At 37.9% G+C, this 18,428-nt stretch overlaps 1 protein-coding gene across 1 annotated transcript in view; it reads right to left on the bottom strand.

The window, feature by feature from the left end:
- The window catches only part of SLC10A7 (solute carrier family 10 member 7), a gene marked incomplete at its 5' end in the record, with an annotated part of 38,205 nt that extends 24,756 nt beyond the window's left edge, over positions 1-13,449 (bottom strand). Inside the window, 2 exon segments of the mRNA XM_010172238.2 lie at positions 2,520-2,685; positions 13,363-13,449. Of these exon segments, the coding sequence (XP_010170540.2) occupies positions 2,520-2,685; positions 13,363-13,449 (253 nt within the window).
- Positions 13,450-18,428: the final 4,979 nt, after the last annotated feature.

Genomic DNA, 18,428 nt, shown 5'->3' with positions numbered 1-18,428 from the left:
CCGATGAATGATCACTATTAAGAGATCATCACAGACGTTTTAATCTCCTCTGAGACAAAGGCTAATTCCTGAACTGGGCAGTGCACATCAGACAAAGCAGCTTTCCTTCAAGCTCACTCAGTTTCTTAAGTGTGGATGGGTTTTGAGCATCCTGAGGGGAACTCTCCTCTCTGCCAGCTCTTCTGACACCCGCAGAGGCTGGGGGATGCACAGAGCCCACCCTTGGCCTGTTGAGATGTGGGGAGAAGTGGGTGACTTCCCCACTGTGGTGTGAGTAGCTGCTGTGACTGCAGAGACTTAGCATTGTGCTGGAGCACAGGAGCTCCCCAGAGCTGGAGGAGAAACCCTGTGACCTGCACAGACCTTTTCTGGATGTTTGTGGGTTATGGGGGATGGGTTTTTACTTGCAGCAGAATCTGAGGTGGGTCCTCTCCCTCCTCCTTGCAAAACTTGTGAATGCAATAAGGCTAATGACTCCCATAGGGTAGTGCAAGCCAAGACAATACATTTGATTTTGACCCCAGTTTACAACTGGGCAACGTGTCAGGGATATTAGCTATTACCAGTGACATTTTCCATTCTCTTACATACATTTCTTAAGATGTAGAAATGTCACCTCAGCATGCACTTAATTCTTCCTTCATGAACTAAGGAAGCAATCCATTGTTCCTGAATTACAATTTTTCTGCAACTAAATACATTAATTTAATATGCACAGAAAAAAAAAGTTCCTTAATACGTTTAATTCTGTAAAGCAATAAGCATGTGTTCCTACCAATTATCCCTTGTGCATATTTTACTGTGGCTAGATTATAACATAAAAATGACATAAAAACATTAATCAGCAGAATAATAAATGCAGTTTCATCTCAAACTCCTCCTGCTAATTTAGCATCCTGGTATAACACAAAACACATCCGGCCAACATATCCAATGGCTGTACAGAAACTTTTTCTAGAATACAATGTGCATATCCAACTACACAACTTCCTTGCTTTTTGGTTTTATAAATATTTTAGGGGAAAAAAAAAAGTGCCTAATATGTTTCAAGCTGTTTCAATGCTTATGTTAATATTCTTACTAAGAAACTCCAGTTATGCACACTGGCAATGAAAATGTATATAGAATGATTTTCAGTGTATTGCACTGCAAGTGGTATATATAACTACACATGGCACAAATGCAGAGTTGTCTTGCAGAGAAATAAAAGAAAGGACAAGACAGACAATGGAAGTAACCACTCTACACCAACTGTTCAAGGGAGAACATGCCTTTTTAACTAAAAGAGAACTTTTTTTTTTTTCCCAAAGTAGTGGTCAGCACAGTAACATAAAATTACTTCATTCTGAGTTCTCTGCATGTTAAGTCAGAGTTGAAAATTTCCATATCCCTCTTTTTTGCTGACAACTCTGCACTGATTTAAGTGTATTTGCGATGTGGTCCTTCTCAGGTGCCTATGCAAACAAGCATTTCCTTCATTTTGAACAAAGCTCCTTAGCATGGCTTCCTTCTTCTCTGCTTTCATTTATACAGTATCATTTATAATTCCATGTAGTATTTGACACATGTATGGTGTTTCATAATCCAAAAATCTGCCACAATTAGTACAGAATAAGAACTGACCCACAAAGGGCAGGGGCAAATTTCCTACTGACTTCAGTGGAGGTTGGATTTATAGAAGACACATTATTTTTATTAGAGAGAAACATACACATACACACACTTCAAGACAGGTGATGCATTACTTTTTTGAAATCTAACAGTTTTAGAGTGTATGAGATGTGATTTATACTGCAGTATACTGTAGTTACCTCTCCCACAAGCAAATTGAAACTCACGTCTCTGGACAGTCTGAAGCAAGATGGGAATCCCTACTGGGAGAGGAGACAGCGCCTGTATACCACTGCCTTTCCCTGGGAGGTAGTGATCTGCAAGTGTATTTTTAACTGATGGCAAGGATACCAGCAGTCTGTTCTCATGTGTATGTTATTTAAGGCTGAATGACTAGAGTGCTTCTAAAACAAACTGCAAGAAATGTGTTCATCCACAGAAATATATCAACATATTCCAACTCCCAACTAGTTTCTAGGTTTACAATTCAGTAAGGAAGAACTATTTAAAAGTTGTAACGGTGCTTCTGAGTAACAACTCAGACCCCAACCTTTTCTTTCTGTTTGGAATGCAACATCTGGGCCTTCAGGCTTGTTTAATAACAAAGAAACCAAAACAGAATGGTCATAAACACTTGGAAGGTAATATCATGCCTCTTTAGACAGGGAAGACCACTGAGCAATCTCAGGCACACCCAAATAGCAGGATTCATCCCTCTCTAAATGCTTATTCAATCCCCTAAAAGCATCCATCCCCTAAGAAGTCTGGTAATCTGGTTTACTAGATGCATTAGAACTATAATGCTTTAGCCCCATGCCAGTATCCCTGCAGCCCCACCCTTGCCAGTACATATAGCTTATTACACACCTCAAACACAGATAAAAGGGATGCTTTAAGGATTAACTTACTTATGAATACTACTATAATCAAGCTAAATTTATCCAGGTCAATATTTGGATTGGCGAAAGTATCACAGAATGTTGTGTAGATGATCATCAGGAGCACGCAGCTGCTGATAGCGCCAAACGGAGGCTTCTTCCTTTCAAGCCAGTCCTTGATGTATCTTCGGACAATCTGCAACACAGAAACCAACAGGTTGCCTCTTTTCAAAGATGCAGGGAGCCAAGTTGGGCATCACAAAGTGAATCTGACAGCGGAAAGACACAAAGAGAAGAGAGTAATTTGGATGACGGCCACAGTGGATTTCAAAGCTTCCCTGCCACACAACTCTTCTTCTGGGGAATTTAACATTTGTAGTGCAACTTCCACTGGGCGTCCATAATGAGAGTATATTTTCAAGTACATTCAAATCCATCCTTAATCATGCCAAATGTTCTTTGCTAGCTGTCACGGAGACATGCCCATTAAGCCTCCCCAAAGTTTATCTCCTCTGCTGATACTAATGGATGTATGTAATTATCACAGTCCCCTTTGCATCAACAGACAATTCCAAGTGCAACTTTGGGAATCTTAAAAATCTGACATCTTCAGGAATTTCATGACGGTAGATAATCGAAAGTGATCCATGGAACATTTTAATATTTAAATAGCTAGCGATGCACCAGAAGTTTTTAATTAAATTATAACTCAAGCTTGAAAAGCAAAAGTGCATGTGTTGTGGGAGTTTAAATAATTCAAACTATGAATATCTAGAGTTTTTGTAAATCCAAAGACAAATGCCATTTGCACGCTTTCAGAATACCAGAATTAACACATGAAAACAAGGAAACCTACTGTACTTAGTGGAACTTTGGCACTTTCAGGAAACGGAATCTAAAGTTGTTTTTCAATAATTTTTTAGAAATGACTATAAATTTTAAAGTAACTTCACTTTTCAAATTATGCCAAATACTACAGGACTAAGCCTCTGCAGATACAATGCATCTCCTTTCAGCCCTGCCTGGGGAGTCGCTTTTAGCTTTTCTCTTTACCTTATATGGTTCAAAAAAAAACTTTCTAAAGCTTTTATCGTACAGCTGCGACTTGTGTTAATTTTTCAGCAATCACATTATCTTGCCTAATTTCTCCCGAGACCTCCTGATGATCTCTGTTACCATGCTCTTTCAGACACAACAGCATGAGATCCTGCAACACCTCTACCAGAGGGCTCTGAAGGTGTCTCCTTACCTTCCCAGTTACCTTCCCATAGCAGTACCATCAGTAAACATCCCGACTATCGGCTTAACAATACAGAACATTTTAGAGGGATTCAAGAATTTCAAAGCATCATCACCAATGCTACCACAGCACCTTTTCACACACTGACAGTCAAAGCTGCGGGACTGACCTCACGGCTGTCAGTTTTCCTCACTGCTTTCTCAGCTTGTTTGCAAGTCTCTCAATAGGGAAGTCCTGGGAGCAGCTATCCCAGTGACCACAGCAAACAGACTTCATTGACCACATGGCAGGGCACGGACTAAAAATTTGGCACATGGGGTTCACGCAAAGCTAAGCAGGCTGAAGACCAGTACTTACCTCCTAGCACCTCTAAGATTCTCACTGATGAAAAATAACAGATTTACAGGAAACTATGTAAGGGAATGCTCAACACTCCAGTGAAAACACTCAACTTTAACATTTCACACTTGCTAGATGTTAAAGAGAGAACACAACTCAGAATATAGAACCAAACTTCTGAAGGAGCATTCAATGGAGCTCCTTCAGCCATCTCCTTATAAGACACAGGGTAGGAAGAAAACATTGCATTGATGAAAGAGAGGCAAGAAAGCTGAGTGAAGACATTTAGTACGCAGTGTGAAAGACATCAAATGGGAAGACCAGATTAGTCTAATCTGAGCAGATTTGGGACTCTGTAATTATGAAAAGCAAAAAGCAAAGTCTTTCACCTCTAAAGTGAGTTTTTTCTAAGGAATTTTAAAACAAAAGACTATTATCCCCTAAATTAAGGTGACATTGGGGAAAAAGAAAAGCTACTTAAGACCACCTATTTATTTATGGTCCTCCCAAAAGATTTATACTGAAAGTAACGAGATGTTGAAAAAGAAAAGTGATGGTTAATTATGCCACAGTACAATTTATACTGCAAGTATTTATTAAAAAAACTATAACCTTGGGTCTGTACAAGGTATAATTATAACATACATTACAATAATAACATTATACATCTATTTATCATGGACTGACATATAAGAGAAGTTAGAAAAAACCCCAAACAAACACGTTTTAAAAATGAAACTGCAAGCAGTCTTTCTTAAAAATCTTCAATCAGCTGATATCCACCTCTGTCTAGTCTGGAATTCTTGTGAATCAACAACCATAAATACCAGTACAGCTTCCTACTGTACATTGTGTTTTTTAAAAAATTACATAGTTGGACCCTGAAGAACTAAATTGTGGCTTCAGGAAACCATCTCATCAACCCAGTGTCATGCTAAATGCATACTGGAAAAGCACAGACAAAAATACATCCTCTCTAACACAGAATCCCATACATTTTGATCTTCTCACAAGGTTCAAGACCACCTATAATTTCAGAGGTCGATTCAGCCTATGATGTCTGATTCCAGGTAATCTAAATTCTTGTATAACTTAAGAGGGGAGAAGTAAAACCCTACGGGTATCTGTAAAAACCCAACTAGATTTTTCAAAGAGAAGCTCACGTCAGCTGATTCATTTTGACTGAAAAACAATCCATTTGTTACTTATTCATGCCCTGCAGAGTTGTTTCAGGACAAGCATGTTTTGAAAGCCTTTTAATTCTTAACCCAATTCTGTAACTTTTCAGGGTTAACACAGAATTTTTAAAAATTGTGACAATTTGTAGTGAAACAATGATAAATCTCACAAATACAATACACAATAAAGTACAGAGCCAGCCAGCCAACCTTGTTGTTCTGTGGTGCCAGCACTCTCTGACAGGAAGTCTAACAGAGGTTGAAAAGCCATGAGCAATGTAGATTGAAATGATCAAATAAAGAATCTCATAAGTAATTCGGAGCCTGTGCAGAGATACTAAGCTTCATTTGTCTGCAAACACAGTAAAAGCTCACACAATCCTTTTTGCATGTTATGGCTTGTACGAAGGATACCAGACTCGGGTACCATAACAGTGTGCCACCTCTCAGTTGAGACAACAAAGTCCAGTAGTTTGAAGTGCATACCAGTACAATGGGGGACAAGGGAGGGACAAGCACCAGAGAAACAAGCAGTTGAGAAAATGTCTGAACTGATGCTCCTGTGAAAAGATGAACTTACAGCCTGGGGTAGAAATGAATGACTGACATCCAAAACAGATGCATCAGATAGTTTACAGAGGGAAATACTGCAGGACGGTACCATGGTGCAAAGCAGGCATGCACAATTTTTACGGTGCAGATCTCAAGGTATGAAGGCCTTGCAGCCCGTACCCCTGCTGAGACTCCTGCAGAATTACTTCTGCGAGGGGGGCTTTGGGGCCTCTGGTCCTATGGTAGTGATCACGTTAGGTACAGTAAATTGCAAAGATTTTTATGCAAGTTTAAATGCCAGCCCCAAAGAGCAGAGGATTCCTGATGGTTGACCCAGAGGTTGCACAGGAAAGAACAGTTCATGGTGAATCCTTCCCTCAAACTGTGGTTTAGTGGAGAGAAGAGGAGAAGCAATACTTTGCAGTAAGCGATATTTTATAAATAACCTGCATAATGAAAGATGCTGATAAACTCATAGAAAAGATAGAAGATAAAAGAACATAAACATGTCTATCAGGCAACTACCTCCTGGTGACCATGTCCTGGCAACCTCCAAAAGTTTTTGGAAAGTCATCAGCTCAAATTTGCTTCACAACACAGTTCCAGACTCAAACTTTCCTCTTGCCCAGGATTTAATTTTAACAACAAAGGAATGTAATTACACATGAATTAACAGTAGTGTCCCCATTTCAATTTAGTTCTTCTACCAGCATGGTTACATCCACAGTATTTTTCCTCCAGACTGCTCCGTATCCTGCCATTACCTCCTTGTCTAAACACCAGCCTCCCTAAGCAAATGGGCTTATTGTTCATATGTTAATTCACTTAACATCCCCTGTACAAACAAACACAGTCTGCTATTCCAGGAAAGCAGGTAAATAACGCTCATCTCTTATAAGATCATACATGAAAATAGCAGAAGATATATTACAGAAAAACTATTCACTTATCTAATTGTACCTTCATAACGGTCACACTGTATATCCAGAGAAATTAGTCAGTAAAATACAGCTAGACTGTTTCCACTTGCCTGCTCAAGTGCTGGTCATACAAGATAAAAAATGCAATAAACAATGTAATTCATTAATGTTCATTATTAATTGATCTAAATAGGACAAGGAGCTCCCCCTCCATGTATATGGAATGGAATAATTTCTGACATTTGTAATACAGTACATCTTTTAAAAATTATCTAGATCTTAAACTTAATTTATTTTTTTTAAGCCATGAAATGAAGAAAAACAAGGGAAATGGTTATGAAGCCACTTTTTCTGTTTCCATTATACACACAAGAGTATCTCTTGATATTTACATCATTACACAAAGTCGATTTTTCCTTATTCTATCAATATTTTGGACTTATTTAATCCTTAACTGAATTTGCAATGTTTTTACTGTACTTCTGCTCTTCTTGTTTATTGTGTTTTGGTATATACTTCTAAATACCCAGGAAAAACACCTGAGGCTTTACCATTTCAACAGAGAGATACAAGTCACATTTTTCTTGTGTTGAAATACACAAGGAAACAAGCTGAAACTATGCTGGATTATCGCTATACCTAAATGCAGCAGTTACCTTATTTACTTTGTCTTTTAAGGTAAGATTCCTAACTCATTCTTAACTAATATTATTACTACTTATAGCAACAGACCTTTGCAATAAACTCTGTAATGTGAGTGAGGCTAGATATTTGCAAAAGTTCAATAACTTCTCAGTATCTCTTCTTACACAGTGATAGCAAACCAAGAAAGAAGACTGAACAGAATATTGGGAATTACTTCAGTTAAGCTTGGAAGACATGAAAGGGGGGAAAAATGGAATTAAAAAAAAAAGTGAACTAAGATGACAGCAAGACAGTGACTCTGAAAACAAGTAGAAAAAATCAGATACTGAAATGGAAGGGAGATTATGCAGGTTGCAGAAATAATATAAATAAAATGGAACATCCTTTACAGATTTCTGTAGCATAGCCACTCTCCGTATATCCAAGGTTTGCATTGTCATTCAAATGCACAGACCCTTTTCCAAAGCAGAGCTCATATAACTTCAGCCAGACCCTGTCCTGATAAATGTTTATAGGGACTGTACCTGTGTGAAGTCATGCATTCTCACCTGTTCCTCTATACTGCTATGAAGTCCCAAACTTTGTACCGGTTCACCCACCTTTCTGTACCATCTATGACAATAACAAATGTCAAATTATCCTTATTCTGCATAGTGTGCAATCTAATATTTCTTTTCTGAAGATGGGATGGAAATAAATCTTTTGCAATGTGGGGGGAAAAAAAAACAAAATCATTTTTACAAGTGTCTTGTTTCCTTTCCTCAGCTTACCAAACTCCCCTAAAAGCTATCTTACTCCATTATGTCAGTCAGTTCACTCCCAAGAGATAGCTCCTGACACACATACGCCTTCAAAGCAAGCTCTATAAAACCCACATGAGGCTATTTCCAAAATTAACTTTTGGAGCAATTTTCAACTGTTGCTTTAAAACCTTACAAACAGGTGCAACACGGTAAAAATGTAAAAGGAGCCCGCAGCAGCAGTACATGTTTTCTTCATATTTTGTATTTCTGTGGAGACTCAGTTCTGTTCCCTGTTTGCGTCAAGCATCAGAAGGGAATAAACTGTGGTCTGAAGGCTGTTTATCTGCCATCTCAGTTTTCTGCACAAGCTTCTAGAAGTGCTCAACTCCCAAGGTACCACTCCTCCTCCCTGCAGCTCCCCTGGACTTTGAAGAGAAAGTAGGGCTCCCTCCATGTGGATTCAAGTTACAAGAAGGAAAGGATTTGATGCTGTTTCCTTTTTTTTTTTTTTTTTTTTTTTTAACAGTTTCATTAACTATTGTTTCCCCCACCCAGGCACTATAAACAAACATTAGGCTAAGATGAATAGTGCCTTCTACTCCCTAGCAACTGCCATTTACCTTTCCATTTCAATTTCTTATTCTTTAAAAATAAATACATTGCTAAGCTTTTTAGTTTCAATTTCAGTGACAACTTGTACTGCAACATAGCACCCTTTTAGAGTTGTGTTTATAAGCACAACTCCCAAATGCTGATAGGGATCCTCTGGAACATTTTGGGCAATGATGCAGAAGGCACTTAAAATCCTCTACGTGTAGGACACCAAGATTCTTTTGTGTGATTAGATTCAGTGCGGATTTCTGTAGAACTGGCTTCATTTTATAGATTTGGGAAGAATAACTACTTAGAATCATAACATTAATTTTAGCTTTAGTTAAGGTCTGTTTAATGTGAAGTGCCCACTTTATGGTGGCAGACAAATTACCAATGGGGCAACTAGAGAATGCATGAATGATAATGTACAGACAAGCTTTTTATTATTTATTCATAGAAAACAGTAGGTTTTGGTGTGCTGCTTTGAAAAATGTTCAAACTAGTAGAATATAATGAAAGCACAGTGAAAATTCTATTTCATTAACATTTAATCATAAATCGCTCTTTAATATAAAACAAAATAAAAGTCTGTCATAAGCACTTAGGTGTAGAGGATGGAGAAAGTCTGCAAAAAGGGGAAAGGAAATATTGCAGTGGTTTTCACTGTTTCTCTTATCTGTCACTTCAGAAGAAAAACAATAAGCAAAGAAACAAGAGTCTTCAGTGGAATCTCACAATGGTCATGAAGAAACTGCTTAGACATTTCTCGAAACCTTACATTTTGCTGGCTAAAAGTATTACCAACATCTATAGACAAGGAAACAATTATTTTAGCAAAATCACAACAGCTCAGAAGCAGCAATCTTCATCAGAACGCCGCTACCCACGAAAAAGATAATCAGAACTTCAAGCTGCCAGAGCAAATTCAAAAATCTTTTCCGTGAAATATCTATTGCCATGTTTATCATATAATAAGTATTCTCAAATTCCCCTTAGAGATATACAAGAGTGGTGCACAAATAACAAGCTCTTATACACTATAGATTTTCAATGCTTATAGAACGTTAGATCTTTATAAAATACTATAGATTATGTCTCTTTTCAAGACCTCTTGTCAGAGAGGTCTTATCCATCACTCTATAAATACAAATGCAATATTACACCACCAATACTGATTTGAGTGACATCATACTGTCAATTAGCAAAACGCATGTGTAGACACAGAGGATGCAAGCCACTATGGTTTTTTAGGTTTAGACAACCTCCACACCTCTGACAAAGAACAGAGCCATTCTCCTTATTGAAGACCATCTACCAGTAACTGCTATCTGTAAGACTCTGCCTTTCTGACAACATATCTTCTGCTTCCTTTAACAGTTTGTTCTTTACCTCACAAATGGCAGCCACCACCTGAGCAGAAGAGCCTGTACCTGTGGCCCCTTGCACAGTTCCTTGTCAGTGGCCAGAAAAGTGTGTTTGACTCCTGTCAACGGCAGTCCTGCCACACTGAAAAATTGTTCGAGAAACAGTAGAAAATAAGCATCAACTACACTATTGTCACTTCTTTCTCCCAGCCATCATTGAAAATTCTGACAAGTCAGCCAAGCAACCAAAACTCTTTATACTTTTTCCATAAAGCAAACAAAATACCCCAAACAAAATAAATCTAAAAGCACCTTCTCATCTGCTTTGCTTATATCACAGGGGCTGCTCAAACAGCCAGCTCTGCAGCCTGCTCAGGAAATGAGCGTTTAGGCAACACAGTTTTTCCCAGAGGCGAGATTTTTTTAAAGGAAAATAAAGCCCTTGGAGAATGCTTCCTTTAAGCAGCCTTCTCTGTTTTACACTGATGTGGATCCAGCGTAACGCCTCTGTTGATCACAGCTGAGTTAGGAAGGCTTAAGAGATGCAATCCTCCAAGCAGGCAGGTTCCAAGCTCTTTTTCCCCCGCCCCAGTCAAGCTCTTGGCTACCAGGTAACCTTACCAGGCACTCTTCCGCTGACTTTTCTGCTGAACAGTATGACTGTGCATGGTAAGTAACTTACATGGTGGGCATGAAATGATAAATTAGAAGTAATTGCTGAAACTGTCATTCATGAATTGTGGGCCATTATCTCTTAATGCATCTGGAATCCCAGAGTGAGCAACTTGTGATTCACAAAGCAGTACTACGTTGCTGTGCCTCCCATTGTACAATAGCTCAGCAATCAGTGAGTAGTGGTCTATGAACCAAATGCAATACTTCTCATTTAATCAGAACAGATGCATGCCGCCTTCACTTCACACCCCTTCTTGGTGTTGGTCCCTTTCTTGCTTACTGTTTTTCACTGATTATTGAATGTTATTTTTAGATATCCACTTTAAAAAATGGTTTCTATTCCTGTCTGGGCAGGTTGCTTCACCTTTGTACAGTTCTACTTAATCAAGACAATTAGCGTAAACTACCCCTGGCATTTTTGATCTGTAGCTATCCTTAGCATTTCCTCTCTTCCACATCCTCTGAACAGATACAATCAAGCACAGTAACTTTAGAAACTAAGTCTCTATGCTTAGAGAATGTGAGCTATTTCTGTTGACCCTTAATTTCCAGAAACTGCTTCAAACACTTTTAAAGAAGAATCATCCTGTTTCTTGTTGAAGCATATTTATAAAAACCAAGCTGTTAAATAAATTTGTGATTGAGTTACACAAGCTTTAAGATTCCCTATTTTTTCTTTCAGTCTTTATTAGAACTCCTAAATCACATGTGTTCTCAGTTAAGTCTCATCACAGTTCTGAGTTTGAATTTATGATCATTCAGAGAACTTATTTCATATGCTTACTGCTCAATTCATGTTACTTGTCCTTGTTATCCGGTGCAGCCAAAAAAACTCTCAACTCCGCTAGTTTGCATAGCAACATCTTGTAACATCTTGTAACATCTTTCCAAAGTAATATGCCATTATATATATAGGTGAAAGTACTCTTGAAATTTTGCAATAAGGTTGTCTTGCAATCTACCATCATCTTTAGACTTATTACACTGCAGTACAGATTGCTGATATTCCATCACTATAGGTTACTTTATTGCTAGATCTGTTGCCGTGCTATTTGGCTTCCAACTAATATCTTCCAGTTTTTGGACCTTTCAGGATTCAAGTACTTCTGCTTGTCCACTTTTGGTAGAGATGTAATTTAATTTTGACAAGATAAGAATGTGATACACAGGTTCATTGGCAACTCTTTGTGGTCCTCATTAATAAGGAGATTCATATGCATTTAACTCAGAGCACATGAGCAATTCAATAGCCTTCAGGGACACATAGGTGTATATTTTCCACATGGACCACAGCCAGGTTACACAGGTACTGATGCTGGTGGCTACTGTCATGCTTGTCATACTCATTTTCCTATTATACTTTAACGGGATTTTTTTATCATATAAGTAACAAACTTCACTAGTACTTTAGTAAGTTACAGTACATGCCAATTTTGAAATGTACAATTATAGTTTGATATGAGACTGATTGACTGCTCTACATAGCACAGGCAATGACAGATACTCTTAACCTTGATCAGGGTGCTCCTTTACAGATTTCACTTTCATTTGCCTACATTTTAACCACGCTTTCCATTTCAAAGTCTGGTTTAGGCTGGCAACATTCAGAAAGTTCCAGCTGAACGCAGAGTTAAACTGGATGCTAGAATCAGCAACAATGCCCCTTGGGAATGAACTGCAAATCCCATTGATATTCCCTTTGTGCATTCTGAATGCCTGACAACAACAAATACTTACAAGTATGTAAGAATTAGGCTTTGAGTGTTTTGGTTTCCAAGAATAGTGGTCAGTTCTGACAAGTTTTAGTCTTAATATAGCAATTTCCCACCATAATGTGGAAGAAAAAAAATAATTAATATTAGCATTTGTGAAAAAAACCAACAAACCCAAACCCAGGTACTACAGAGGTAAGTATCACAGTAAATCTTATATTGTAATTAGTATCTTTACATTCAGTGAAAGATTTCTAACATGTGCCATGAAAAATAAGGCCTTGTGTTACAATATGAACAATGAGTACGAAATGAAATATTGAACAGCTGCTCATCCCATGCATACCCTCCACCCAGTGTAACAAATGACAGAAGAGTCACAGAAAGAACAGTTTGCAATTGTGCAATTAATACCCTCCCTGTAAAGCATATGCAAAATGGCTCGAGCAGCCTTAATTTTATTTCTTAACTTCTGACTGCTTAGCCCTTGTATGTTTTTTAATTTTTAGAATTTTTTATGCCCGTAATTAGTAGTAGATACTACACAGGGAGAACCTCCTGCATCATCCAGGCAAAGGGCATGTGACAAAAGGACTATATAGTATTCTCAGAGCTCATTTGTATGGGGCTGGAATTTCTCACAGTCTGGGCTGCCATTTTTCCCACTTTATGTTCACAAACTCCCTTCTCGTTATGCAGTAGCGTATGTTTGTAGTAGTGAGGGACAGATGCTCAATCTCAACAAAGATCAATGTGGCTCCAGGGAGCACTGTAGCATCTTTTCTGTGATATTAGACTTCACTATCCTGAGGCTGTTCCTATGTGGCAGCTTATCAGGTTGCCAGTCTGTCTTTAAGATAGGTCTCTTTATCTTATTTTTTAAAATAAGAACGTATATTTAAAAGACATACCTGTCCAATAATAAGGGGGACTACAACGGTCATAAACAGCTGCGAGAATATAGACGTAAAAGGCACAGAGGAGGATGATCCAAGCTACAAAATAAAAATATACCATTAATATTGCACTTTTTCTTAGTATCTGCAAATTTCATACACAGATACCACACACTAGTATCCATTTTATTTTACACAAAAAAAACTTGGAAGTATGTACACGTTTCATTGTTAAGTCCCAATAAAGCATTTGGTATTCCACAATAATAATGGTTGATTATTTTACAACCTTAAGTTGTAACCTAATAGTATCATCAATATTAATATAATTGAAAACCTGCTACACATATATGCCAAGTAAATTATGTAAGCATTTGTAGGATGATAGTCTAAAAAGACAGAAAGTAAATCTTCCTAACTAAAAAGTTAGCTCAACTAACCTTACCATTTATACAAATAAGCAACAAAAATAGGCGCAGTTATTCCAATAAATAAATAAAAAATATACAATAGTCAAGACATTCACATGTTTTATTTCAATGATGGTAAAAAAAGAGATCTACTGAAAGTATATAACTATTCTTTCATTAAGGCAACTGAACTGTGACAGGCTTAGTCTTCACATAGGCGATCTCTTTAATTACAATTGTAAATGGTAAAAGTATTTTTTAAAGATGCAGGTAAAAAAGGTGAACAAAGTCAGTGGGATTTTTGCAAACTACTTCAGAATGCTGAGGAAAATATGCAGTATTTTTTACATTCTGATTAGATTTGTTTTATGCTATGTAATTGAAAAGTTTTATCTAATGTCATTTAGCATATCTTTTACAGTAATAGACTACACATTAAGAAATACAGAGTAAGAAGACTGAAATAGCATTGTCAGAGCTTCCACAGCAACATGATGAGGGTAAATGACAGAACATTGAGGATTTCACAGATCCACATTATTTTGTATTTTGCATTTTACTTTAAAGATCCTCAAAACGACAACAGAATTCAGAATCTTTTCAGTTCCATTCAAGTGACACCAATTTCCTAAAACAGTCTCATATACACCATTCCCATAAATTACGCTCAGATTGCATTGTACTTTTGACACTTATCTTCCTTTCAAAGCTACCTGCAGGCATGATAGACAAGGTGATCATACAATCTAGTCACTTCCTATGTCTGCCTAGAAAAATCAACATATGGCCATAAAAATGGGTTGGGCATAAAACCAGATTCTTCAAAAATTCAACAAACAGAAAAATCAGAAATTTCACATACTGAAGTATTTTACTTTATTCAGAAATGTGCAACTGCAACCTTTACCTACAGAAAATAATCTGATGGAAGAAACATCAATTACAGTACTTTTGCATGGGTTTTATTTGTAAATGCCATTTGTACATGCACTGATGGGGACAATGGTGAACGCGCCTGTGGGGCTGAGCTTTTGGTGCACACAAATGGCATAAGAACTGGGAAGCACCATGAAATGGAATTAACTTCTGACACTAGGAAATCACTTTTTGAGTGTTGCTTAGCCAGCTTAGAGCTTAAGAGAGTGGGACCAGACTAAACCTACTCTTTCTTTAAACTTACTCCACCACTTGCTTTCGTATGTCCCTTTCTGAATACACTCTCACTAGAGGACCTTGGGCAGAATATATGGAAAATGGATGTTTCCTATGCATTACCTTAACTGGCAACATCGGGTAAGAGTCAAGTTTGGTCATTTAATAAATCACAGCATCTCATCCTCATCACCTCCAGTTTTAACAATGTGGGCATAGAAGATGGTTGGAAGGGACCCGAAGATGATGACATCAGTGACACTTTTGTTCTCCAAGTATGGTGCAAGTGAGAGCACCCAGATTAATGAACTTAAATTTCCCATGGAGTCAAGAGGGAGAAGTACAAGTTTGCAGGGAAAGATTCAGATCACCCACACGAGTACCTGAAGTCAGGCAATACAGCTACTCCATTCCCAAGGGACACGGGGCTCTCTGCATGACTCCTTGCAGAAAGTGGAGCAGAAAACTCCATCATACCACTCATGATCTCCTTGTTGTTTTAATTCTTGTAAGGAGCTTCTGAAATTTTAAAAGGTTCATAGTTTTTCAAACTGTATTTGGACTTATTTTTTGCTATGTTCTGAGGAGCTAAAAGCATTACTTACTATGTATTCAAGGAAGCTTTTTCAAGTGAAAGTGAAGATTTTTAAACTTTAAAATCTGCCTGGGTCACAGAGCAGTGAATTTAACCAAGCAGTCTGCATAACAGGACCCTCTGCATAGCTTCACAAAACTATGACACTTTGGCAGTGGCTCTTGTGCATTTTTATAAAAACATTGATTGGACTTCTCTCACTGCTTTAAAGTTTTATGCTCAGTGGATGCATAATCAGTTTCTAAGTCAGGAATGAAAAGCTGTTTAAGAACATAACACACTGCTGAAAAAGGCAGCCATTCAAACAGCAATAGTCTTGCCAGCTGTTTTAGATATTACTTCAAGTTGTGGTGGATTCTTAAGCACTTGGTATATCTAAGGATATATTTTGGTTTGGGTGTGGGTTTTTCTTTGGTTGGTTTCTGGGGTTTTGTTTGTTTGTTTTGGGTTTTTACATAATTAGAAACTGAATTACAGGTACTGTGCTAAGATGCTAAATCAATTTACCTAGGAAAAGTAAAATTATTTTATTCAAAGAAACAATCTTCTATATCAGGGTATGGTTCTTTACCTTGTCAACTTCACCCCACCCATTCAGGCTCATCTCACTGTCATCTGAACCATCAAAAGGCAGATATTTCAGGTAACCATCTCACTCTGACTACATTTTAAATGAAACAGAAATCCAAATCATTCCAAAATGAATAAATAAATGAATGATTCATTAACCCTCCTTTTGCCCAGAGGAAGTGAGTTCTTCAACTACATCTACTTTGGGGGGAGGGGGAGAAGTGCCTCCTTCTTAAAAAGCCCTCTCATTCTTGCAGAAAAGGTCAAGTTTTTCTGCTTCTAATATGACTCCTCTCCTGCACGATCCTATGACCACACTATTTTTGATCCTGTTTCAGTTGCATAGTTGAGAATCATATTCTTCTGCCAGTCTCCAGACCCTTTATTACTTTCTACAGAGTATCATGGAGCTAGCTTTTTTCTTTGGTCCTTAAAGAGGTCCTAACACTCTGCTACATTGCACCTGGGCACAGCAGTTCAGAGCAGTCTGTTTGCTGGGTTCTGCCCTCCCTTCACGTACTGCTGTGGTACTAGACTTCCCTGTCCCACCCATGGTACTGACATTACTCCCTCAGACAGACTTCTGAGCTTTGTTTCCCTTCTGTGTATTATGACAATAACCTAAGTGGACTGGTTATTATCAGAATCTATCTGTTAGACCATTTCTAGAAACTCCTGTATTACCTTAATCTTAAATCTATTCCGACAGAGAGATACAGAAGATAAGATAAAGGCTGAAGAAAAGAGAAGGCAGGAACTTCTCAATCACACAAAAGAAAAAGGTGCTTTAACCCAGACTCTGGACATACACTGGGTAACTATGAAGAATCACAAATGCTAGAGGACCCACAGCTAATGTATGCATAACTTGACTGGGACTGCCTCAACTTTTGTAGTATGCAGACTCATCAGGCTCACAAATGTGTCTCAGACTCTCCAACATTGCCTGGGTTCCAGACTTCCTTTAAACTTGGATAAGTTTATCGCATCCATTTTGACAGAGGAGTCAGAATGAGGATCAGAGGAAACAAAAAGCTTGAAATAATGTTAATCAAACCTTCCTACACATTTACAAATGCAAATATTCTGTCTGAATTAATAAATATGATTTTGCTCAAGTTTTAGTTGGATCAAGCTAAGATCTGTGCTCCATTTGCTGTCATGAAACACTTTTTTTTTAAAAAAAACCACCTAGATGATCTGCATTGCACCAAAATTAGCATTATGCTAAAATGTCTGATCATATTTGGCTGCCCTCTTTGTTATAATAACCTCCATGGCTAAAAATGAACCCTTCTTCACAGGCAAACAAACAGAAGCACTGTAAGAACTCATGTAAAAACATCATAGAATCAAACTGCTGATTTAGAGCTATAAAAATATTGTCTGATTCAAATCCTGTATGGAAGATAAAATGCACCATTTAATGAAAAAGCTATCACAAATTTTCATGCCAGCCTATTGCCTATGCTTATTTTAAAACATTTTATAAACAAAAGTTTGATATTGTAAAGTGATCATTATGTGCTGTTGTGGATAGCAGTATTTCAGTTGAAGGTTTATTAATAAGCCAGGCCTGCTTGAATAGACTCACTATTCAAAAAAGAGACCCTGGAAATTCTTGCTTAGGGAAAGGCATTTTTCCCTTAAAATAATCTGAGCGATTTCAGAAGGAAAATTCAGATGAGCAGGAACTGCACCTTCTGCAGGTGTTTGCTGGATATAGATGTAATGAAAGAGAATTCCAGGCAAAGCTTTTCAAACAATTCTGTCACCATGCAGTACTACAAACCTGGACTGTAGCATTCTTGCTAATTTAGTCCTAGACCTTTCTTCTCAAGAGACTGCCTGTTTTAAAAAACTCCTGGCAAATCATTTAGTGGCTTTCTTCATGAGCCTGTGGGAGAAACATCAGCTTACCCTTAATTGATAGGATATATATAACTGGTTGTGGTAAAAACAGAAAGCAAAAACCAACCAAAAGTAAGAAATATTCCTTGCATAAAAACAAGACAATTCCACTTCCAAGCCTAGACTGCCTCCACAAGCCAGATGCTCTACCCTCATCTTTCTGGATGACTGGGCAGTTACCACTACAGGTGTTCCCATTTCTATGACTGCCACTGACTCAGAAGAAACATGCCTCCTACCAGTCACACCAAATTATAACCCAGTGCCACGTGTGCTGCACATATTGAGTCCACTTTAGAGGCAGCTGTCCTTTGAGGCCTTACTCTTCCAGTGTTCTGCAATTAACATGTTTCCTCGGGTTGTGTCTTTGTGTTCTTCATACCCCATCAGCCAGCTTCAGCCTTGTCTTTGTTGAGCACAGACAAGGAAGCGAAGCAGGGGTG

Source organism: Antrostomus carolinensis, unplaced genomic scaffold (assembly GCF_000700745.2).
Source record: "Antrostomus carolinensis isolate BGI_N321 unplaced genomic scaffold, ASM70074v2 scaffold23897, whole genome shotgun sequence".
Taxonomy (NCBI): domain Eukaryota; kingdom Metazoa; phylum Chordata; class Aves; order Caprimulgiformes; family Caprimulgidae; genus Antrostomus; species Antrostomus carolinensis.
Note: the sequence above shows the minus strand (reverse complement) of the source record. Positions and strands in the feature narration are given on the sequence as shown.